The sequence below is a fragment of the Ranitomeya variabilis genome, chromosome 6 (genome assembly GCF_051348905.1).
Source record: "Ranitomeya variabilis isolate aRanVar5 chromosome 6, aRanVar5.hap1, whole genome shotgun sequence".
Taxonomy (NCBI): Eukaryota; Metazoa; Chordata; class Amphibia; order Anura; family Dendrobatidae; genus Ranitomeya; species Ranitomeya variabilis.
This window is the reverse complement of record NC_135237.1, coordinates 142,404,451-142,430,769: the sequence shown is the minus strand read 5'-3', so window position 1 is coordinate 142,430,769 and position 26,319 is coordinate 142,404,451. Positions and strand designations below refer to the sequence as shown.

At 43.9% G+C, this 26,319-nt stretch overlaps 1 protein-coding gene across 4 annotated transcripts in view; it reads left to right on the top strand.

The window, feature by feature from the left end:
- Positions 1-26,319, top strand: part of TRAK1 (trafficking kinesin protein 1) — a 234,936-nt gene that overhangs the window by 99,948 nt on the left and 108,669 nt on the right. For 3 of the 4 annotated variants that reach the window (XM_077269083.1, XM_077269080.1, XM_077269075.1), the window contains one exon: positions 20,878-21,072. Coding sequence is in view for 1 of the 4 variants with exons in the window: in XM_077269084.1 (XP_077125199.1) it covers positions 13,919-13,922; positions 20,878-21,072 (199 nt within the window). In the remaining 3 variants the exon portion in view is untranslated. Of the gene's footprint in view, positions 1-13,904; positions 13,923-20,877; positions 21,073-26,319 lie in introns of those variants that run through there. The other variant, XM_077269084.1, reaches the window with a different exon arrangement.

The following is a 26,319-nucleotide window of genomic DNA, read 5'->3' as shown; positions in this document are numbered from 1 at the left end:
ATCTCTTGGCAGAAAACGCAGGTCAAAATCTGAGTGTTTTTAATGCGGATTTTGTGCGTTTTTCCTGCGGATTCTGTGCAGATTTCACACATTTTTACCCCTGCGTTTTCCTATAATAAAATGGGTGCAGAAACGCACAAAGAATTGACATGGTCCTTTTTTTAATCCGCTGCGGATTCCATGTGGAATTTTCCGCACCATTTGCACAGCAGTTTTTTTTTCCCATTGATTTACATTGTACTGTAAATCACTTGTGGTTCTGCAGCATTTCTGCGAGGAAAAAACGCTGTAAATCTGCAACGTGTGCCCATAGCCTAAAAATCCTGTAAAATCTTTCTAGGGCTTATTTTCAGGATAGGTCTTTTTTTGGGGAAACACTGTAGCAGGGACGGACTGGCCATCGGCCGGTGGCAGTTATGGGCCGGTGGCAGTAGTGGGCCGCTCGCCAGCGCCGACTCACCCCCCGCCAGCGCCGCCGCATTTAACTATACCGGACCGGTACAGTTGAATGCAATGATGGAGGAGAGAGCGTCTGTTGTCGCTCCCTCTCCCATCATTCCCCGCTCTGCCTCTGACACTGCGGGTGTGCGATGACGTCATATCATCGCGTACCTGCTGTGTGTCGGGCGGGCAGACTGCAGCTGCTGAGGCCGGAGTCGGGAGCAGCGCGGGGCACGAGGAGAAGTGAGGAGAGTGTTTTTTTGTTTGTTTGTTTGTTTGTTTTTTAACATATCAATGAATGGTAACTGGATTGGGGGGCTGTATTACATTCTATGGGGGCTGTGCTGTATTACATTCTATAGGGGGGGATTTATTACATTCTATGGGGGCTGGCTGCATTACATTCTATGGGGGCTGGCTGCATTACATTCTATGGGGGCTGGCTGCATTACATTCTATGGGGGCTGTGCTGCATTACATTCTATGGGGGATGTGCTGTATTACATTCTATGGGGGCTGGCTGCATTACATTCTATGGGGGGCTGTATTACATTCTATGGGGGGAGGGTTGTATCACATTCTATGGGGGGAGAGCTGTATCACATTCTATGGGGGCTGGCTGCATTACATTCTATGGGGGCTGGCTGCATTACATTCTATGGGGGATGGCTGCATTACATTCTATGGGGGCTGGCTGCATTACATTCTATGGGGGCTGGCTGCATTTCATTCTATGGGGGCTGGCTGCATTATATTCTATGGGGGTTGGCTGCATTACATTCTATGGGGGCTGTATTACATTCTATGGGGGGCTGTATTACATTCTATGGGGGAGGGCTTTATTACATTCTATGGGGGAGGGCTGTATTACATTCTATAGGGGAGGGCTGTATTACATTCTATGGGGGAGGGCTGCATTACATTCTATTAGGGCTACATTATATTCTATAGGAGGCTGTATTACATTCTATGGGGTAGGGCTCTATTACATTCTATGGGGGCTACATTATATTCTATGGGGGGCTGTATTACATTCAGTGGGGAGGTGGGCTGTATTATATTCTATGGGGGGGCTACATTATATTCTATGGGGAGCTGCATTATGCTCTATGAGAGGGCTACCATATATTATATATGCAGGGGCTGCATTATATTATATGAGGGGGCTGCATTATATTCTCTGTGGGTTTACATTATACTCAGGGGGCTACAATATATTCTGTAGGGTGGCTGCATTATAATCTGGGGTGGCATCATTATACTATATGTGGGCTGTATTATTCTCTATCGAGGACTATGGGGAATACATTATACTATATAAAGAACTATGGGGTGCATTATACTATGGGAAGTGAATTGTACTACATGGATGACAATGGCGGGGCATTATACTATATGGAGCACTATGAGGAGTGTATTATACTATTTGGAGGACTGTGGCAGTACATTATACTATATGGAGGACTGAGGAGTGCATTATACTATATGGAGGAATTGCAGTGTATTTTAATATATGGAGGACTATGAGGAGTGTATTACACTCCTCAGTCCTCCATATAGTATAATACACTCCTCATAGTCCTCCATATATTAAAATACACTGCAATTCCTCCATATAGTATAATACACTCCTCAGTCCTCCATATAGTATATTATAATATATGGAGGACTGAGGTGCACATTATAATATATGGAGGACTATGGAGTGTACTATACTAAACAAGCAAAATGCTGCCTATTCATCGAGTGATTGGATTGTTTATGTGGGAACAGAAATCCTTGTTCTCAGCAGGACATCGCCGGTGTAAACTGTAGTTGTACTGTACTGGGATAGATTGATCTAATTGTGATTGTTCTGTTCCCTTCATTCTTTCTCAGTTAGTGTAAAGAGGCCGGGAAACAAGCGAACGACTTCAGTATTGTCGATCACACTCGTTTAGTGGCCTGAGATCAGCACATGTAAATACAACAGAAATGCTTCGCATGGAGGCAAGACCAGGATGATGACAGTTGTAGTTAGCACTCGGCGCCTGGGAATAGTGCTAACTCTACTGCTTTTCCCAGCTCCAAAGCATTTATTTCTGGTATGTGTAATGATTTTAGGGCTGATATCAGCTGCGTAATGTCAGCTGCTATCAATCCCTGGTGTAAGTAATGGAGAGGTGTCTATCAGACACCACCAGTACTAGCCCAGACCTGGCGAGATCCAGCGTCTCTGAAGAGCGGTGACGGTAGTAACAATACCGGTTCACCGACACAAAAAGAGGACTTAAAGATCATCCAAAAAATTGAAAAAAGTCACAGAGAAAAATGCAGAGATGATTACCTGCTGAAGCCTCCAACCAAATGCACTAGCAGGGTGCGGCAGACACGATTAATGATGGCAAAAACACAGGTGCCAAAAATACCAATGAAACCCATTGAATGTAATCCAGCCGCACCCTGCTGGTGCATTTGGTTGGAGGCTTCAGCAGGTAAACATCTCTGCATTTTTCTCTGTGACTTTTTTCTATTTTTTGGAGGATCTTTAAGGGTACGTGTCCACCTTCAGGATGGCCGGCGGTTTGGACGGAGCGGCAAACCCGCTCTGTCCTAAGCTCCGCCCTCTTCTGTGACGCGATGATGCCGGATGTGTTCATTGCACACATCCGACATCATCGCACCCCACACATAGGGCCCTGTGTTTTACCGTGCGGCGGCGCAGAGTCACCGCAAGGTAAACGGACATGCTGCGATCTTTAAAGACGCGCAGCATGTCCGGAATCGCAGGGCCGCCGGGTGCGTGTTACCACGCATAGTGGAGACAGGATTTCATGAAATCCCCCCCACTATGCTGTAACATATGAACGCTGCGTGTTTGATGCTGCGGCTCTGCGCAGCGTCAAACACAAAGCATTTCCTGAACGTGGAAACATACCCTAAGTCCTCTTTTTGTGTCGGTGAGCTTTTATTCTATGTTTAGCGTTAGGACTGGCAAAATGTAAGGACCCTTGACGCGGGTTGTCAGCTTACGTATTGAGGCCCCAATATAAACTAATACCTTACATTGATATGTGGGGGTTTTTTTTGCACTTTATCTTGCAGGGTGCGGTCGGACCAAGATGGCTCTGTAAACTGTAGGCCTCTATTCACACAGCATGCATTTTGTGGCACTGGGCGGCCCGCATATATGTGCATCAGTAATAGGCTGTAAACCGATGCTCTGCATTGCCTGTGTGAACAACGCCACATACAGACTATTATCTCTTATCTTTTTGTGCACTAATGCCAAACAGCCAACACTGGATTGAAAGTGGTTGTTTCATCGGTATTTTTTGCACCTGTGTTTTTGCCATCATTAATCGTGTCCTGCCGCACCCTGCTAGTGCATTTGATTTGGTTGGAGGCTTCAGCAGGTTAACATCTCTGCATTTTTCTCTTTTACTTTTTTTAGTAACAATACCGCTCTTCACAGTTGCTGAGCTCAGCGCAAGATCCGGAATATCTAAAGAGCGGTGACGTTACTGATGTCACCGCTCTTCAGAGTCACCGGGTCTCGTGCTGCGCAGCGGAACCAAAAGTGGATGTAGGCAAACTTTATGGAGCATCAGAATGAGGTTCCATAGCCTTTGGTTGCCTCATCCCTTCATTATCTACGAGATCCAGTTATGTAGGTAAAGTAGCAGCTTTTCTTGGTACTGCAACTAAAAGCAATAAACAGGACCGAGCTCTAATGCTGGATACAGCTGTGATTATATGTTATACTAGCTGTACTACCCGGCTTCGCCCGGGTTAATGACTGCTGTTAGCAAAACAGAATGTGTTAACAAAAATTTATTCTGCACACAAAAACCACAAAACAAATAGATAGAAATGTAATTATTAAAAGGCAAAAACTAAGCTAATAGAAGAATTTCACAACATATATTAGCTTTGTTATACTGAGAATGTCTTTGTTGCCTATATTAACCAATCAGAGCTCAGATTAATTAACTGTAGCAAAATAGAAGCTGAGCTGTGATTGGTTGCTATTGGCAGCCTGATAAATCCCCAGCCAACAGTAAGCCCACCCCCTGGCAGTATATATTAGCTCACACATACACATAATAGACAGGTCATGTGACTGACAGCTGCCATATTTCCTATATGGTGTTGCTCTTGTAGTTTGTCTGCTTATTAATCAGATTTTTATTTTTGAAGGACAATACCAGACTTGTGTGTGTTTCAGGGCGAGTTTCATGTATCAAGTTGTGTGTGTTGAGTTGCGTGTGGCGACTTGCATGTAGTGACTTTTGTGAGATGAGTTTTGTGTGGCGACATGCGTGTAGCAACATTTTGTGTGTCGAGTTGCATGTGACAGGTTAGTATAGTAAGTTGTGTGCAGCAAGTTTTGAGCATGGCGAGTTTTGCGCGTGGCGAGTTTTATGTGTGGTGCGTTTTGAGTATGTGCAAGTTTTGTGTGAGGCAACTTTTGCATGTGGTGCAACTTTTGTACATGTGGCAATTTTTCTGTGTGTGCAAGTTTTGCATGAGGTGAGTTTTCCATGAGGTGAGTTTTGCGTGTGGCGAGTTTTGCGTGAGCCTAGTTTTGCATATGGCGAGTTTTGCATGTAGCGAGTTTTGCGCGTGGCGAGTTTTGAGTGGTGACTTTTGTGTTTCGACTTTTATGTGGCGAGGTTGGTGTATGTGTGGTGAAATGTGCGCTGAGGGTCGTATATGTGTTCAAGCACGTGGTAGTGTGTGGCGCATTTTGTGTTTGTGTTCATATCCCCGTGTGTGGTGAGTATCTCATGTCGGGGCCCCACCTTAGCAACTGTACGGTATATACTCTTTGGCGCCATCGCTCTCATTCTTTAAGTCCCCATTGTTCACATCTGGCAGCTGTCAATTTTTCTCCAACACTTTTCCCTTCACTTTTTCCCCATTATGTAGATAGGGGCAAAATTGTTTGGTGAATTGGAACGCGCGGGGTTAAAATTTCACCTCACAACATAGCCTATGACGCTCTCGGGGTCCAGACGTGTGACTGTGCAAAATTTTGTGGCTGTAGCTGTGACGGTGCAGATGCCAATCCCGGACATACACACATACATACATACATACACACATTCAGCTTTATATATTAGATATACCTGTATGTAATCTCCTGTATATAGTATATACCTGTGTGTCATCTCACCTATATATAGTATATATCTGTGTGTCATCTCCTCCTGTATATAGTATATACCTGTATGTCATCTCCTCCTATACATAGCATATACCTGTATGTCATCTCCTCCTGTATATACTATATACCTGTAGGTAATCTGCTCCTGTATATAGTATATACCTGTGTGTCATCTCCTCCTGTATATAGTATATACCTGTATGTCATCTCCTCCTGTATGTAGTATGTACCTGTATGTCATCTCCTCTATATAGTATATACATGTGTGTCATCTCTCCTGTATATAGTATATATCTGTGTGTCATCTCCTGTATATAGTATATACCTGTGTGTCATCTCCCCTGTAAATAGTATATACCTGTGTGTCATCTCCTCCTGTATATAGTATATATCTGTATGTCATCGCCTCCTGTATTAGCCCTCGTTCACACGTTATTTGGTCAGTATTTTTACCTCAGTATTTGTAAGCTAAATTGGCAGCCTGATAAATCCCCAGCCAACAGTAAGCCCACCCCCTGGCAGTATATATTAGCTCACACATACACATAATAGACTGGTCATGTGACTGACAGCTGCCGGATTCCTATATGGTACATTTGTTGCTCTTGTAGTTTTTCAGCTTATTAATCAGATTTTTATTTTTGAAGGATAATACCAGACTTGTGTGTGTTTTAGGGCGAGTTTCGTGTGTCAAGTTGTGTGTGTTGAGTTGCGTGTGGCGACATGCATGTAGCGACTTTTGTGAGATGAGTTTTGTGTGGCGACATGCGTGTAGCAACTTTTTGTGTGTCGAGTTGCATGTGACAGGTTAGTGTAGCAAGTTGTGTGCAGCAAGTTTTGCGCGTGGCGAGTTTTATGTGTGGTGCCTTTTGAGTATGTGCAAGTTTTGTGTGAGGCAACTTTTGCATGTGTTGCAACTTTTGTGCATGTGACAATTTTTCCGCGTGTGCAAGTTTTGTGTGTGGCGAGTTTTCCATGAGGTGAGTTTTGCACGTGTGGCGAGTTTTGCATGTGGAGAGTTTTGCGCGTGGCGAGTTTTGAGTGGCGACTTTTGTGTTTTGACTTTTATGTGGCGAGGTTGGTGTATGTGTGATGAAATGTGCGCTGAGGGTCTTATATGTGTTCGAGCACGTGGTAGTGTGTGGCGCATTTTGTGTGTGTGTTCATATCCCCGTGGTGGTGTGGTGATTATCCCATGTTGGGGCCCCACCTTAGCAACTGTACAGTAAATACTCTTTGGCGCCATCGCTGTCATTCTTTAAGTCCCCCTTGTTCACATCTGGCAGCTGTTAATTTGCCTCCAACACTTTTCCTTTCACTTTTTCCCCATTATGTAGATAGGGGCAAAATTGTTTGGTGAATTGGAAAGAGCGGGGTTAAAATTTCACCTCACAACATAGCTTTGACGCTCTCGGAGTCCAGATGTGTGACTGTGCAAAATTTTGTGCCTGTAGCTGCGACGCCTCCAACACTTTTCCTTTCACTTTTTCCCCATTATGTAGATAGGGGCAAAATTGTTTGGTGAATTGGAAAGCGCGGGGTTAAAATTTCACCTCACAACATAGCCTATGACGCTCTCGGGGTCCAGACGTGTGACTGTGCAAAATTTTGTGGCTGTAGCTGCGACGGTTCAGATGCCAATCCCGGACATACATACATACATACATACATACATACACACATTCAGCTTTATATATTAGATAGTCGTGTTACACTCCCCTCACTTCTTGTAACCTACAAGTGTACAAAGATATTATACAGTCACCATGTGACAAGTGGGCCTGTGTACCTTCAAATGCCAGGGCTGAATTTTAGTCCCAGTCCGGCCCTGCACTGTAGTACACAAAAATAAGCAACTTAGGATATATTACAATCGTATGAACATGCTTGTTTCTCCTCCATGACTGATCATTCATTCACAAAATTCTCATGTCTAAGATTTCCCTTACAGGTATTGTCCAACTGATAGAGTACATTTTAATCAATAGATCTTGGAATAATAATGATTTCTACAATTGGATGTGTTTAATAAAATGTTCCTGTGCTGATATAATCTTATAAATGTATCCCTATTATGTACTGTGTAATGGCTGTCTGACCGTACAGGAACATGGTCTGATCATACCACAGCTCCTGGGCAAGGGAGAAACAGAAGAGTATACTGACAGGACAGCAGTGGATAACAAATGATTCTTTCTGAGAGGTAAAACATTTCCCTGCATGTTTAAAAATAGGGTCAACTCATTCCACATCAAGTGGACCAGTTTTAAAAATTGTCCCCACTCGACCTTCTCCGATTTTGCTGAAAATTTATAAGGATGTACATGTATGTTTGAAAAGAGGTTCTGTAGATTTTTAGGGCCAGATCTCAAATACATTGGGCACTGTTGACCTTTCACTGGAGGTTCCACCAAGCCTGCGGCTTCAGCTAAGAGGATTTTGCAAACTTTGGCACATAGCCATTAGAGTTCTATACTGGCTATGATGCTGAAATTTTGCATACTAGCTCAACTTTTGCTGCTAAACACGATAAAATTTTTACCGGGTATGACAAAACAATATTTTGGCCGCAATTTTGTGTCAAAGTAGCTTGAAAAACGTGTCGCATAAAATTTATGCCAAACTTTGCCCATATATAACTCAAGACCAAAAACCAATAGTAACTGGTGCTTTGCCCTGTACACCAAACATCTACATGACTTTGCATTGCTGCAATATCACGGTCAAAGCATATGTATTTGTGGAAATATTCACACCCACATATGATGAAAAACTTAAAAAAAACAAATTTTACCTATTTTTAGGTCAAATTTCTCAAAAAGGGTACCCCTAAAATATATTAATTCTGATATTATTAGAAAGAGCACATTTTTCTCTACAAGGATCATTGTTTGTTTTTTTGGAGTCTCTCAGTTTAAGAAATGAAAAATGCCACTGAACATGGTGTTATTTATTAATACGCAATGAATGGTAACTGCACTATTCAAACCCTTGCGCTGGTCCATGGTAGTTATACCACAACCAATTCCCTAAGAATTGGTATTATAATCCTATTAAGAATTGTAATAATGCTGTCTTTCGAGAATTGGCAGCCCCATCGCCTAGGAGCCATGGCCGATAGCCGTGCAAGGCGAGCCTCGGGCGGTCTCTTTATCGCAGGTTCCGAAGCCTGAGGGTGGGTGTCTTTGCCTAGGATCCCAAGCCTAATATTGGGTATCTTTTGTTGGTTCCCAAGCCATAATGTTCAGTCTAAGTGGTCTGGAATTGTTGCTGAATTTGCAACATAATCGGTTGCAGCACCCACTAGTCGGCGGGGTATGTTCCATTGCAGCGTGTCATAAACCGTCCTCGAAATACTGTACTTACTCTTAAGAAGGTGAGCAGAGAAAATAAGTTTTGTCTGAATTGCAGACCAGAGTTGCATATGTTGATAAATAGGTCCATGATGTAACGGATAGCATACAAATGCCATCCATTAAGCATCCCTGTGCTGTCCGTTATAAAACACAGATGTGTGAATTTAGCCTTATTTGCAATATTGCTGTTCTCGTAGTTTTGTACAGGTTCGAGAGGAACAGGCTACATTGTTAGACAAAATTAGATGGGTTCAATAACTTGTATTTTGTTCAGGAATATTCACTAAAAATACATAGCACAATGAATGAAGAAAACATAAAATTATTGTTGGCAACAAGTGGCAACAAGGTCATCCGCTGCTCCATTATATACTGATGTCATGTTTTAGTGACCAGAGAGCCTGAGTTTACAAGCAGCCATCTGTCAGACTAAAATCCTAAGAGGCCATTGTCTTTATGGTTTTCTGTTATGGAAAAGCGTTGCTTATGATAACAGATTACTGCAATCCTCGTGGTTTCCTGGATATGCAGCGCTCAGCCTGGGTCTATATTTCTAAGCTGAAGTCATGTAATTAGGGGGCTGGAGAGTCTCTTTGTGGTCTTAGGGTACTGTCACACAGTCACACTTTGATCGCTACGACCGTACGATCCGTGACGTTCCAGCGATATCCATACGATATCGCAGTGTCTGACACGCAGCAGCGATCAGGGACCCTGCTGAGAATCGTACGTCGTAGCAGATCGTATGGAACTTTCTTTCGTCGCTGGATCTCCCGCTGACATCGCTGGATTGTTGTGTGTGACAGCGATCCAGCGATGTGTTCGCTTGTAACCAGGGTAAACATCGGGTAACTAAGCACAGGGCCGCGCTTAGTAACCCGATGTTTACCCTGGTTACCAGCGTAAACGTAAAAAAAACAAACCGTACATACTCACATTCCGGTGTCTGTCCTCCGGCGTCTCAGCTTCTCTGCACTGTGAGCGCCGGCCAGCCGGAAAGCGAGCACAGCGGTGACGTCTGACGTCACCGCTGTGCTTTCCGGCTATGGCGCTTACACAGTGGAGAGAAGCAGAACGCCGGGGGACAGACACCGGAATGTAAGTATGTACTGTTTGTTTTTTTACGTTTACGCTGGTAACCAGGGTAAACATCGGGTTACTAAGCGCGGCCCTGCGCTTAGTAACCCGATGTTTACCCTGGTTACCCGGGGACTTCGGCATCGCTCCAGCGCCGTGATTGCAACGTGTGACCGCAGTCTACGACGCTGGAGCGATACTCATACGATCGCTGCGACGTCACGGATCGTGCCGTCGTAGCGATCAAAATGGCACTGTGTGACGGTACCCTTAGTATACAGTGTAATGAAATCTTTGGGATAGGTCATCAATATCAGATTGCCGGGGTTTCAACATTTGTCACACACACTGATTAGCTGTTATCAACTCCATCAGCGGCCGGCACACATTGAGCAGACACTACTTTGTATAGTGGCCAAGCCACCCACCCCGGTAAGGCAGATCAACCCCTATAGCCTATACACTGGTTTTTCCAGAGCTGGGTACAGCTGTTTGGAGGGGATTTCGGGTATCAGACCCCCATTGATCTTATATTGATGACTCATCCTAAGGATACCTCAATACCATTGTCATGTCCAACCACATGAAAATTCTTATTACTGATGAGTGAACGTGCTCTGATGCTGCGTGTTCGAATAGTATTTTCGAGACCCCGCTGCTGCATGTCTCACATCTCTTAGACAGTCCCTGCATGTGTTATGGCTATCTAACTGCCGCGAGACATGCAGGCGCGGGGACTCCAACATATTATTTCAGCACTCTGTTAGCACACCTTATCCGAGCATGTTTGCTCGTCACTAATTATCGTCCATTTTTTATCTATCACTTTGGATATGGTTACCTTTATTGACCTCATGCATCAACACTGAGCCAGAGAAAAGAGACCCATTACCGAAGCAACCGGTCTGGAAACCTAAACACTTTAAGGCTACGTTCACACGATCCTTTTTTTGCTGCGGATCCGCAGCGGATTTTGCACTACGAATTCCCAGCGGATTTTGCACTGCGGATCCGCAGCCGTTTTCCATGCAGGGTACAGTACAATGTTACCCTATGGAAAACTCCAACTGCTGTGCCCACTCTTTTTTCCGCTGGAAAATCCGCGCTGATTTTCTGCGGAAAAAAAGAAGTACCATGTCAATTCTGGCTGCGGATTCCGCTTCTGTTTTCAACATGCACCAATAGGAAAGTGCTGTTGAAAACCCGCAGAGGAATCCGCAGAAGAAACAGTCGGAAAATCAGCAGTGCAGTTTTGCAATGCGGATTTTCCAAAACAGGACCTGAAAAAAAAAGGACCAAAAAAAGGATCGTGTGAACGTAGCCTAAGACTGAGAAATTGACTTTATTTGCTGCACTCTAATCTGAATATTCATACCCTGAGTGGAGATTGTCTCAAATTATTATTATTTTTTAATTGTTCCAAATTCCATTCACCAATGCCTGAATTACTCATTCGGGTAATTACACGCCGTGGGACTCGGGGATGCAGCAGACCCCATATAACCTCACGCCAGTCTATCTAAGCTGTGCTTGGGCAGCATTGACTGTTCTGTAACTGGTTTGGCTAAGTAAAGCTGGGACAGATGAGAGCAGAAGGCGACAGCGAGTTATGTTGCTTAGCAATGCACAGTCAGGGAAGACCGCGGGAGCATGATAATGAAGGTGCAGGCAGGAGTCCTGGCCGCACATTTACAGCCCCAGAGCCACTGCCATTGTGGTACACTGGACAATAACACATTTCAAAGATGTCATTCTCTGAAATGCCCTTGAAGCATTAAGAAAAATATTCATCTGATGGCTCATCCCTATGAGGAGTCATGTGGGTGTCCCCAGTTGCCCCAGTAGTCATGCAGTCCCAGTCAGGGTATGATTGGCCAAGCCTCCTCCAGCTATGTCCTTGCCCGTCCAGCTGGTGCTGGCACAGTTGTAGTGATGTATGCCCTCTGTGCCAGGTCAGTCAGCCTAGGACTGGTACTACAGTTGGTTCAGAGAGTGATTTTTTTTCAGCCCCGTATTACCATTGGTATAAGGATATGTGCTCACAGGAGCTTCGCTGCCGGTTTTGCCGTCATTTTTACAGCGACTCTGCTGCCAATCTGTTTGTCTATTATTTATACTATAACTCGCGAGCCGCTTCCTCTAACAATGAACATGCCACTACTTTTAACCACTTCACTTTTTCTGATCCTTAAATCAGAAATATCAAGTGACTGAGCATGAACACCGCAATATGATTTTTATGTTGCTGTGTATTATGTTACTCGCTGCACAGTTTTTGTCTCTTTTTTAATACTGAATTCGTCTGAAAAGACGTCAGTCGTACTGTATATCTGATGACCAGTTCCTTTGTTATGTTTCTATTCTAAGTTTCTAAATAACAAGGAATGTTGTTAGAGTAGCAACTTTTTTTAGAAAACTTTTCAGAGATGTCAGAAGTTTTTGTCAGTGGTCTCTGGGTGCTGAGAACCCCACCAAGTGCTAAAGTTGCCGACATTTCTACAAGCAATCTGTTGTACTTACCATTAAAGAGCAGCTGTCTCTTCTGGATCATAGATGGTTGACGCTCAGCAGTAACACTATGCAATAAAGTGCCATGTCACCGAATTGGCTCATAGGCAAAGCATCATATGGGACCCCACGAGTATCACCATGAGTGGACCCCTGAGGAAGCCACCTCCTATGGTTAAGTGCACGGGGTCTTCAGTCCCACATAATGCTTTCATATTCTCCTGATACTACATTATATGTGTATTATTTTCTGTACTTGTACATTGCACCTCTCTCCATCTACTATTAATACCACTTGACATCACTTTAGGGGTAGCCCCTCTTCCTACCTATTTTAGATATTGACCTGGCTTTATTGGTTATCATGCGTCATGTGGGTTGCATCCCAGTGCCAGTTATTGGGCAATGAAATGAGTTTTGGCACAATATTTGCATTTTTAAGTGTTATTTGTCCTGCCTATGTTTTTGTGTTTGCTACATAATAAAAGATTTATATTGTTAAAATTTAGGAAGTGAAAATAATCTTTTGTATGTGTCTTTCCTCTTTTTATAATAAGTCCTAACCTACTAGAGTATGTGGACAGGGGTTGTTGTGTAACTTATTGTGAGTTGCTCGCGGCACTCCGAGTCTGCATTGCACTAGTAGGGTGCTATCCCTTATCGTATATTTAAGGAACTAGGCACTCGGTAGTGAAGTAGAGGGAATGGTTATTGGCCATCCAATATACATTAAGTCCCGCTCAATAACTTCAGCTGTACAGGCCGCATTTAGGAGAGGTGTGTTTGATAGAGAAGCGCTGGTGGTAAGCGAGCACCTCACCACTGCGGTCATATGCCGCCCTAACACTAGCGCTTCTCCATGGTTCACGCCTCTCATATATGCGGTCTGTATATCTGAAGAAAGTCTATATATTGACCGAGACATCTTATATATGGGATTGCAAATGCCCATCCCCTGTACTTCACTCCGGAGTGCCTACTTGTATAACCTATGTGAGTCATTCTATGCGGTTAAGCTCTTCTAGTGTTGGCAGCGTATGTTTTATACCATTTTATAGAATATCTATATCCGTCAGTGTTAATTCGTACTCGGGCATGTAGACTGGTTGGGTTGCATAAGACAGTCTGGTAGGAAAGGAATTGGCAAAGACTGAAAGGGCAGCCATTTTTAGCCAGTGTGAACTGGTGTCTCAGCAGGGCCTCGTCAGTGGTGTGGCTTGGTATTAGCTATGTTTGGTGGGTAAATTCATAGCCCCATGTGACAGGCGGTCTCTGTGCCGACAGCAGCGCTCACATGTGTTGTGCTTAGCTAGACAGCTGGAGGAGAAATGTGACAATCTGGGCGAGAGACAGGAGGGGCGGAGGGGAGACCAACGCCTCACACAAAATGAGTAAGTAAAACCTTCTAATGACATTGTAGATAGGGGAGGATGACGTTCAAAGCAAAATTGTAGCTAAAAGTCATTTGTGCGATATATTTGTCATGGTCTCTTACCAGCTTGCTCCCTGATTTTACAGTCTGTGGTTTCTATATTTTCAGCTTGTGGTTGTTGTCTCCATGACACAACGCTTTACATGAGCGAGGTATTTCCATCAGAAGCATTTATGTTATCTGCAGTTAATGTCGGATAAATGTGGACCCTCCTCTTGGAATATTACTTTTTGGAACACTCGGTTTCCTTAGAGCCCTCTCTGTGGCAGTTTACAGAAGTTGAGGATATAGCTAGACATTCCTGGGAATCCACATTACGGAGGACAGTCATTGGATTGTTTCATGAAAACTGAGATTCTGGAATAATTTTTCTTTTCTTGTTTTTTTCTGTGCCCCTCTGCTCTGAAATCATGCTCCCTAGTAATGATCGCACAAAATTACCCTTCAACTGAGTATATATCACAGACTGCTAATATGTGGAGTCTCCCCACCGGACCGTTACAGCTTCATGTGTGCGGTCATGCGCTGGTCTGTGCATTGTGGTCTGATCTCGGACTGATTTGCTCAGATGCCTGACCAAGCATTTATATAGGAGAATAGATAATGCCCAGATAGACGTTCTGTGGTATACACCCAATTGGTTGAAAAGGAAATTTGTATCCTCATTACTGGGGGAGAGGCATAACTTTAGAAAGTGGGGGTGCACAGCAAAAAAATTAAATTTGCTCCAGAATTAGTGGAGAAATGGAAATCGGAGGGGGCACTTTTTTTCCTTATTGAATATGCCACTGTACTTATATAATAATTTTTGGCTGGAAAGTGAGGCCGGAGACCAGAGGCATATCATTGTAGTTGCTCTGGCGTCATATGATGAGGACATACCCGTTTTCCTCCTCTTCTCTGAGCGATTCTGTGAGCACGCGGCACTTAATCGAATTCATATCAATCTATATACAAAGACGCTATTCTGCCTCATTTTTAAAATGTTGTGTAACCCAATCCTGCAATTCCCTGATCCAAAATCATTGCCAAGAGCGAGTGCACTAAACAATGAGATCCTGTTCATTTATCACTGCTTCTGTCTGGAACACCTAAAGGTTTGTCTTTCAGCTTGATTTTTGTTTCACATATAAGAATATTTCATGGCAGATATTGAGGGGTCAAAAAATGTATTTATGAGCTTTTTATCATAATTGAATTTTCTATACACATACATACTGGACATGCACATAATTTCATTCATATACTTTACATATTCAATGTAAAAGGAAAAGCAGCACACTCCTTAATGTCAGTTCATTTAAAAGGAATCTGTTAGCAGGTTTTTGCTATCAGAGGGCAGCATGAGGTAAGGGCTGAGACACAGATTCCAGCAATGTGTCCCTTTTTATGTGCTGTTTCCATACAATGAATGTTTTATCACCAGGAGATTATCACTGCCCAGACTAGTTCCCTCTTGCTAAGTGATCTGATCACACAACCTCCTGAGAGAAGCAGATTACTGTCAATAGACAATGTACACAGAAAGCTGTTGTGTGGGCAGAGTACCCAGTAAACTAATTGACACATCTCTGGGATCAGGGTCTCTTTTCTCTTTATGCTGCTCTCAGATGAGATAGCAAATACCTGGTAACAGATTCCCTTTAAAAGGGTGGAAAGCCGTATATTGTCTGGGCCCACAGGAAACTCGCAATCCATAACTATAAAGAAGGCTGCCGCACTCCAACCTCAGTCCAGTTGCTGTCTTTCATTCACAAGATGTGCAACGGTTCAACCATATTGGTCTTCAAGGGTTTGACAAAGGTCGATGTGTTTTAAAAGTTGCGTGTCACTCACGCACAACTATACGCATAAAAAAAAATACTACACCTTATTGATGAAAATATATCTCTACAAGCACAATTGCAACCAACAGAGAAGTAAGGCTGTGTTCACAATTTATTGTTGACAGTGCATTTGTTTGTTTTTAAGAACAGTAGAATAATGTCAGAAACTGATCTGTTGCATAACCGATGCTGTAGAGGAGGATTGGCGTGCACACAGTGGTGGAGGCGAGGGACAGGTGGTAGGGTATAGTGATCCCCTGGATCATCTAAATTTTCCGCACTCGTGTCCAATGCAATTCCTTTTTATTTATAAAATTAAGTGCAGATAGACATAGGTTCAGATTAAGTTTAAAAAGCAAATTATGAATGCGACCAAACGTTTCGACCCGTCCTGGGTAGAGATGGGCAAACCCGAACAGTAAAGTTCGGCGTCCGTACCGAACACCTACTGTTCGGGCACGTTCACCGAACATGGACTTTACCAGAAAGTCCGTGTTACTATTCGGGTTCGACTGCCCGAACCCCGTGTGGTTGTCGCGCTGTCATGTACATGGCAGCGCAGCAAATGCCGCTTCTGATCAGCTGGGAAATCATCCCCATTGGTCAGAGAGCTGCGGTGCCCACGCTGTCAGAAGACAGCGTGATTGCTCAGCTGTGATCGGAGGTATAAAGTTTACCTCCGGTCACTGGTGTCAGCTGTTGGAACTACTGATCCCATATGCTGACACTTGCTGCCGCTAATAACAGCAAGCGCAGGAGCGGCGGATGGGAGTATTCTTCAGCTGCACCTGCGCTGTAAATAAATAATAAAAAAAAAAAAAAACGGCGTGAGTTCCCTGTATTTTTGCTAACCAGCCAGGCAAAACTCACACCTGGGGGCTGCAACCCTCAGCTGTGACTTTCAGCGAGGCTAGTTATCAAGAATAGAGAGGTCCCCACGCAGTTTTTTTTAATTATTTAAATAAATAATTTTAAAAAATGATGTGGGATTTGCCCCATTTTTGACAACCAGCCCTTGCTAAAGCTGACAGCTGGGGGCTGGTATTCTAGGCTGGTAAGGGGCCATGGATATTGGCCCCCCCAACCTAAAAATAGTAGCCCGTAGCTGCCCAGAAAAGGCACATCTATATTTGTGGGGTTGATGTCACCTTTGTATTGTCCGGTGACATCAAACCCACGGCTTAGTAAGGGAGAGGCGTCTCTAAGGCTGCTTTCACACTAGCGTCGGCACGGGGCCGTCACTATGCGTCGGCCCGATGTGCCGACGCGCGTTGTGAAAGTGATGCCCGACGTGGGCAGCGGAAGCAGTCTTAGGCTACGTTCACACGATCCGTTTTTTGCTGCGGATCCGTAGCGGAATTGCAGCTACGGATCCGCAGCCGTTTTCCATGCAGGGTACAGTACAATGTTACCCTATGGAAAACAAAACCCGCTGTGCCGACGATCCTTTTTTTCGCTGGAAAATCCGCGCGGATTTGCCAACGGAAAAAAGAAGTACCATGTCAATTCTTTCAGCGGATTCCGCTGCGGGTTTCCAACAGCACCAATAGGAAACTGCAGTTGGAAACCCGCAGTGGAATCCGCAGAAGAAAAAGGACACAAATCCGCCGAGAGAAGCACCGCCGTTTTCCACTGCGGATTTCCCCGAAAAAGGACCGGAAAAATCCGCAGTGAAAAACGGATCGTGTGAACGTAGCCTTACGATGCTTCCGCTTCCCCATTGTAAGGTCCGGGGAGGAGGGGGCGGAGTTCCGGCCGCTCATGCACGGTCGAAAATGGCGGACACGACGCGCAAAAAAAAGTTACATGTAACGTTTTTTTGTGCCAACCGTCTGCCAAAACACGACGCATCCGTCGCACGACGGTTGCGATGTGTGGCCATACATCGCAATGCGTTGCTAATGTAAATCTATGGGGAAAAAACGCATCCTGCGGACAACTTTGCAGGATGCGTTTTTTCTCCTAAACGACGCATTGCGACGAACAGCAAACAACGCTAGTGTGAAAGTAGCCTAAGACACCTATCCGTTACTAATCCTACAGTTGTATGGTAAATAAAGACACAGCCAGATTAAAGTCCTTCATTTGAAATAAGACTAAACACATTTTTATTTAAACGCCTAATTCCAGCGGAGCCCTTGATCTCCTGTAAGAAAAATAAAATTAAAAAACAACAATATACCATACCTGTCTGTCATTCTGTCCCACACCATAATCCATATCTGGGGGATAAACCAGCCGAAAACCACTGGTGAATGAGCTGCTGGGAACGCAGCCTCAGAGACCGGTGTTGATGTCATTGAGGTTACGTTCGGTCACTGAGGCTCCGTTCCCAGCTGGGCTGAACTGCCGTGACCTCGGTGACATCCACGCAGCACCGTGATAGCTTGATGACACCGGACAATACAAAGGTCACATCAACCCCACAAATATGAACCTTACTTGCCACCGCTACAGGGCAAGTGGGAAGAGCAGGGCGAAGTGCCAGAGTAGGCACATTTAATAGATGCTTCTTTTCTGGGTAGCTGCGGGCTGCTATTTTTAGGATGGTGGGGCCAATATCCATGGCCCTTTACCAGCCTGAGAATACAAGCCCCCAGCTGATTGCTTTAGCAAGGTTGGTTATCAAAAATGGGGGGGACCCCACTCCGTTTTTTCAAATTATTTATTTAAATAATTCTAAAAAAGCGTGGGGACCCCTCTATTCTTGATAACTATCCTTGCTGAAGCTGAGGGTTGCAGGCCCCCAGTGTGAATTTTATCTGCCTGGTTAGCAAAAATACAGGTAAACCACACCATTTTTTTAAAAAACTATTTATTTACAGCGCAGGAGCGGAAGATGAATACTCCCATCCGCTGCTCCTGCTCTCAATCTAACTAGCGGTAGCAGATGTCGGATGATGGGATCAGTAGACCCATCAGCTGACACTAGTGACCAAAGGTAAAATTTATACCTCCGTTCACAGCTGAGCGCTCCCACTGTCTTCTGACAGCGTGGGACCCGTGGCTCTCTGACCGGCGGAGATGATTTCCCCTCCAATCAGAAGCTGTGTTTGCCGCGCTGTCATGCACATGACAGCTCAGGAAACACTGGATGTTCGGGCTCCCCATTCAAGTGAATGGGGTTTGGGTTCGGGTCCGGGTACTGTTCTGGTACCCGAACCTGAACTTTTTGTAACTGTTCGGCAGAACCCGCCGGACCCGAACATCCAGGTGTCCGCCCATCTATAGTCCTGGGTCCTGTTCACAGTCGCTCTGGAGGGGAAGGGAAGAAATAGGTATACTGTTAGACAACACATATTTATTGTATATGGTATATACAATCAAAAAAGACCCAAAATAGTCTCCAGTATATCCATGAGCATAGCAGCAAACATTGGGCCGTGCCTGTCACACTGGGATACATCATAAGACTAATGTCTGTAATACGTCTTTAGTCCAAGCAGCAAGCTAGATAACTGAACATGATTCCATGCATAAAGGCAATGTGCAAAATGCTACAAGCACAATACAGAACCAGAGGGCAAAACCAGTAATTGCATGGGGCCAGAATGGGCTACCAGTACATAAGGGGGAAGTAGTTTGTGAGGCTACTTGGGTGGTTAAAGGACAGGGAACGGGAGGGTAAGTATGAAAAAATTTGAAAATAAATAAAAAGTAAAAATAATACAATGAAAAAAATGAAAGTAAGAAATAACTGAAGAATGAAATGATGAGAGGAAAAAATGAGAAGGTGGGGATTGTACCTTGGAGCCCTGAGCTTGCCCAAAGATGCTATTAGTCCCTAGAGGTGTAAAGTAGAGCGGTTTCTCCTAAAAAAAAAAAAAGTAAAGAGGTAGTTAAAGAACTGTAAGGCGCACAAAGAGGATTCTTGGATAAGGGTGGCAGAGACCCATGGGAATTACCTTGGTTATGGTGGCTTGGTGTGCGGCCATGGTAGTGTGGGGTCATAAGCCACACCCTCTGTCTTAAGGCCACATGTGTCACGGCGCTGTTTGGGGCGTGAGTTATGAGGTAAAGTGTCATGATGGGAGCAGCATCACATGATGTAAGGGGCGCTTCATAGGGGGCTGGAAATGGGTGACGTCAGAGTCATGTGAAAGACGCATCATTTTGAAGATCACTGTTGGTGACCAAAACATTGTACACTCAGTTTTGGCTTGGACATTTGTATGAATGCTTAGTTATTTGGATGTACAGTGTACTAGGTCTGGGCCCCTGCTAGCACAGCATCCTGTGTGGAGTGCGTGATTTATACAGAAATTGTTAGCAGCGCTGACGTCACGTTGAGAACGCTGCAGACAATAACTGAACTCGCAGGATCTTCCCGAATCGATGGCAACCACTGAGCTCAAAGATCAACTGTGGCACTGTCAGCGTGATGTCAGCACTGTAGATAATAACCGACACTGGGAGCAGCGGCGGAGGCTTGGAGAAGGTGAAAACTGGAAAATCCTTTACATTTTTTATGCAACCATACATAATTACATTTTCTCCCGGTTTATACTTACTTTTTCACAATCATAACCTCTGCTTGTTGTAGTGGGACCTCCAGATTGACAAGATGAAAGAGAGCCCCCTCCTCCCCGGAACTCACAGTGGGAAGCGGATGCGTTGTAAAACTGCATCCGCTGCCCCCGTTGTGCTACATTAATACACTGTCCGTCAGTACATCGGGCTGACGGACTAGTGTGAAAGTAGCCTTAAGTGTATTGTGTAGTCCTGCAAATGGCCTCTTCAGAGAGGAAGAGGACTTGAATCCTAGTACCACCTATTGGATGTAGCAATCATAATAGTCAATACCTACCCTTTAACAAGCCTTACCATATGATTTAGGATAAAAGTCAAATCAGAATCTCAATTTACAGACACAGTGTTTTGAGGTATTGCTCTTCGTCAGTGCAAAGTATGAGATCTGATTTGGCTAGGTGAGAGGTTAAGAATTGCATTCAGTAATAGCCATAAAATTAAACTTTGCTTGGTATTATTGCAGTGTGAGGTAAAGTGTTACTGGCCTGTATGACCTTACTAGGAGACATTTTACATCTTATTGGCTATTTTCTAAGTTCTTGTGTCTTCTTCATATAGATGTGTGCAACAGTACTGACCTTCCGGAAGTTGAGATCATCAGCCTACTGGAAGAGCAGCTGCCTCATTACAAGCTAAGAGCCGACACCATCTATGGGTATGATCACGACGACTGGCTCCAAACACCACTCATCTCTCCTGATGCCAACATTGACCTGACTACTGAACAAATTGAAGAGACCTTGAAATACTTCCGTGAGTACTTGTTTTGTGTGTAATCTTAACTCGTTCCAGCATATTCTACAACACTTACATGGGTTCACTTGACACCCATCCCAATGGGGCTTAAAGGCTTTGACCACATCTAGCCCGGGTGGTGCCATGAAATACTACTAAAGTATAAGCCAAATGTATCCATAGACACCTTTGTTTTGCCATACTTCCAGGCATTAGGAGACAACATTTTTTTTTTACTTTTTTAGAATCGTAGATATTTGCACCCTTCAATTCAAAGGGGCCTTACGTACAGCAAAAAGTATACATGGGCTGGACATACAATTCATGCTCATAGAACATAAATTCACTTTTTCAGCCATGCCCTCACTTAAAAGGGTTAATAAAGGACTCTGAATATTCAAGAAACAATCACATTTCCTAAGCAATGTCCTTTTTTATCCTCTTGTACAAAGTCTAATCATGTTATTCAGATTTTGTCAGATATCAGCTTCCATCTTCAGACTGTATGTAACTTTATATCTATCATTGCGCCTTCCGAGATTGTTTTGCAAACTTTGGCTGTGTTTTATTTACTATATGAATATATGCAAATTGGCTCTTTTCAAGACGGAAAGAAAATGGCCTCTACTGCATGGTGCAGCCCTTAGGAAGTAGCTACTCTAAATAAGTCAGGGAGTCTTTAACCACACTTGCAATATGATTAGAAGTATTAGCCAAGATGCTCCTCTACAGAAACCAGTTTGGTAATCCATGTGAGATCCGATTTAAAAAATTTTTTAGTGCACCTGTAGACTGAAATGGGCGAGTGTCATCCAAAATACAGAAAAGATAGTGCCTGCTGATTTATTTATTTTTTCTCCAGAAGGACACTTGGTCCATATAAAAACACTGTCATCTGAACAGCCATATAGAATTTAATTGCTCCATGTGCTATCTTATAGCCATAACCATGTCCCCAAATGCTGTTAACCTTCAAAATTAGTTGCGGCTACAATGTGTTGTTTTGGGGGTGTTTTCCCACAGTCATGGTCAAACACATTGGATTGGGTCCAATTCATCGAAGCTTTTATGCCAGAAAACTGTTGTAGAAGCTTTGAAAAGTCACAAATTTTGCCACATCGGGGAGTTGCACAAAAAGTTTGCAACTTTCGGCAATTTCAATCCACTTTGAATAAAGCTCATCCAGAGTGGGCGGAGCTGGGTGGAGCTAGGTTAGGGTGTGACCACGCTCTCTATCAAAGTAATCAAAATTGCTGGTGTTTTATTCTTGAGAAATACTATTTCTTTCCGTGAATGGAGAATCATTTCTTATGGCTTGTACAAAGGCACACGCCACGGAGGAGATGAGCCCAGTTCATAAACCTGTGTGCGCCTCTTAATGAATTCGGTGTTGTGCACTCCAGCAGCACTGGTGTATAGCGAGTATGCGCTATGCCGGTCTTAACAAATCGTCCCCATTGTGATTGAAAATTGCAGCAAAGATGCTGTGGTTTTACCGTAATCACAACCGCAACAAAAAAAAGACGCCCCAAGATTTAATGAAAATGGACCGTTTTGACAATGTAAAACATTCTGCAGGTGAAATGTAATAATAGTTTCTGCTGATTTTCTGAAAAATGTCAGCTTTGCTTTAATTTTTCATTTGATGGTCGATAGTCCACAAAATATCTTTCTGTGAAAGAATGTGCCCAGGGAGTGATTTCTCACTTTTCGCCCGGCGTCATTGAACGACTATATTTTTTTAATTGATTTTAATTGTATGTCTACCCCCTCTCATGTTGACAAACTTTGAATATTATTATGCATTCCTGAGTGTCCACAACACTTTGTAGTTCTTTATCTCTTTCTGTTCCATTGTATGTGTTTAACTACTGTCGCAGCACCTCTATGTACTATGTATTGTTAATTGACCAGTGCGCCCTGGCCTTACACCTTAGTACTGAACGACTATTTTAAACATCCAATATGGATTAGAGTGTGTATAGTTGTCTCGGTGTAACAATCCATTACCAGATTATTACTCGTGTAGACTGGGGCTGCATGGCAACTTTGTGTGACTCTGTTTCATCATAGCATAATGCTGGTGAATAGGGTTGAGACAAGCAAGTTGCAAAAATTTGGACTCAATGAGATATTTTGTGACTTTTTAGCTGCGGTACCCTCTGGGTGGCAGGGCAACCCACGTCACCCTCATTGCACTTTAATATAGCAGCAGCACATAGCGAGCTTTAGCTGTCCGATCTGTGTTATGGCCAAAGTCGTTAAAGGCTATTAAAAAACTAATCTCTTTCTATTTAATGTTCATAGCTATCAATAGTTTCAGGTATAGTTTGTGGGAAAAAAATAATTAAAATAATTATTATTGCTTAGATTGTTGCGCGTCCAATTTCTGGACTCTCTTATGAGCCTGAGAATAAGGGAGTTGCAGTCCCAGTTTATGGCTGAATTCGGACGTCCATGCTTCTCGGCCCTGACCAATCGCAGGTCTCCTCATATACGGCCATTGCGGTATATGGACTGTAAAACATGAATGTCTGAATGTGCCTAATGTTTTGCCCCTTCACTGATTTTCCTTTCACAGCGGCAACCCACTAGATAAGAAACTGCTGCAGAATCTTATTAATTTGAGTGGGAGAGCAGTGAAACCTAGATCCTGACAAGGGGTTGCTACTCTGTGTTATCTATCTGCCCTCATGGGTACATGGGCAGAGGTTTTCATTTTGAAACAACCCTTTGAAAATGTTGACACTTTGGCCCCGATTCATCATTGTTGTTACTCCAGTTTTTTTTTTTTTTTTATTATTATTATTATTATTATTATTATTATTTATATAGCACCATAAATTCCATGGTGCTGTACATAAGAAATGGGGTTACGTACAGAGTTTTAGATATTGTTTACAGTAAACAAATTTACAATGACAGACTGGTACAGAGGGGAGAGGACCCTGTCCTTGCGGACTTAAGGTACCTTCACACTAAGCGACGCTGCAGCGATATCAACAACGATGCCGATCGCTGCAGCGTCGCTGTGTGGTCGCTGGAGAGCTGTCACACAGACAGCTCTCCAGCGACCAACGATGCCGAAGTCCCCGGGTAACCAGGGTAAACATCGGGTTGCTAAGCGCAGGGCCGCGCTTAGTAACCCGATGTTTACCCTGGTTACCAGTGTTAAATGTAAAAAAAACAAACACTACATACTTACATTCGCGTCCCCCGGCGTCCGCTTCCCTGCACTGTGTGAGCGCCGGCCCTAACAGCAGAGCGGTGACGTCACCGCTGTGCTTTGCTTTCCGGCCGGCACTGACACACTCAGTGCAGGAAGCTCTGAGCAGCAGCGCGGACGCCGGGGGACGTGACAGACATCAGAGGGTGAGTATGTAGTGTTTTTTTTTTACTTTTACAATGGTAACCAGGGTAAATATCGGGTTACTAAGCGCGGCCCTGCGCTTAGTAACCCGATATTTACCCTGGTTACCATTGTAAAACATCGCTGGCATCGTTGCTTTTGGTGTCAAACACGACGATACACGCCGATCTGACGACCAAATAAAGTTCTGAACTTTCAGCAACGACCAGCGATATCACAGCAGGATCCAGATTGCTGCTGCGTGTCAAACACAACGATATCGCTATCCAGGACGCTGCAACATCACGGATCGCTATCGTTATCGTTGTAAAGTCGCTTAGTGTGAAGGTACCTTTACATTCTACAGGATAATGGGGAAGAGACAGGAGGTCGAGGGTGCTGCAGCACTGGTGGTGGTGAGGTGGCAGCTCGGGTGGTTGGTGAGGCGGCAGCTCAGGTGGTTGGTGAGGTGGCAGAATGGTTATTGCAGGCTGTAGGCTCTCCTGAAGAGATGGGTTTTCAGTTTCCGTCTGAAGGATCCGGGGGTGGTGGATAATCGGACGTGTTGAGGCATGGAATTCCAGAGGATGGGGATATTCGGGAGAAATCTTGGAGGCGCTTGTGTGAGGAACAAATAAGTGTGGTGGAGTGTAGGAGGTCTTGGGAGGATCGAATATTACGTGAGGGAATTTAGTGGGAGATTAGTTCAGAGATATAGGGAGGGGACAGGTTGTGGATGGCTTTGTAGATCAGTGTTAGTAGTTTGAACTGGATTCGTTGGGGAATTGGGAGCCAGTGGAGGGATTTGCAGAGGGGTGAAGCAGGAGAGTAGCGAGGAGAGAGGTGGATTAGCCGAGCAGCAGAGTTGAGGACTGACTGGAGTGGTGCAAGGGAGTTAGCGGGGAGGCCACAGAGGAGGGTGTTGCAGTAATCGAGGTGGGAGATGATGAGGGCATGCACAAGAGTTTTAGTAGATTGTGGGCTGAGGAAGGGACGGATTCTGGCAATATTTTTGAGTCAGAGGCGACAGGAGGTGTCAAGAGTTTGGACATGTGATTTGAAGAACAGAGCAGAGTCGAGAGTTACCACGAGGCAGCGGATTTCAGGTGCGGAAGAGAGCGTGATGCCGTTTACCATAATAGATAGATCAGGTAGGGGGGATACGCGAGATGTTTACTTGTTTTCTGAAGTAATTTCTCCTTTTTAGTGGCTTTATTACTTTCACCTTATGATTTATACTTTTTGCTCAACTTCTACATTGTCTTTCTTCTTAAAGTCTTTTTTTTATTTTTTCCTCAACAGCTTTGCTTATCCTTATGTTTTAGACAGATTCATGAATGGTGACTTTTACCAAATTTGTTAGGCGCATTTTAATCCAGCCCCTGCCTGGAATATAGTTTCTAGATGAATTTTCAGTTTGGTGCACTTTTGTTCCTTTTTTAATGGATTTGTGACTTTTTGGGCTCCGAAGTTGCAAATATTGAATGAAGAGAAAAATGCGTAGCATTTGTTAATTTTGTGTTTAGTTTATAAACCACTTGCTCCATTTTGATGAATTTGGCTCAAAAGACATCTGCAAATGCAACCAGACAAAAAAAAGAAAAGTGAAGTCAGAGCCTGATTTGTAGTGCTCTTTTTAGCACATTTTTTAATCTGTTCACATCTGTGTCCAAGGGAAAAATACTAATTGTCTTGTCACCGCACAGGAACCAAATGAACCCCATTATAAATGATTAAGGGGCGTCTGACCCAAGTGGCGTCCATTTGTTGCCACAACACTAGTGCACTGACTCCCATGATCATTATTCTAGGTAACGATAATGAAAAGCTGCCAAAGTCCTTTTATTGTTTCCAAAACGGAGTGTGATTACTGTACACAAATCCTCCGATGATGAAAGTGTCTATGGAGGACAGGG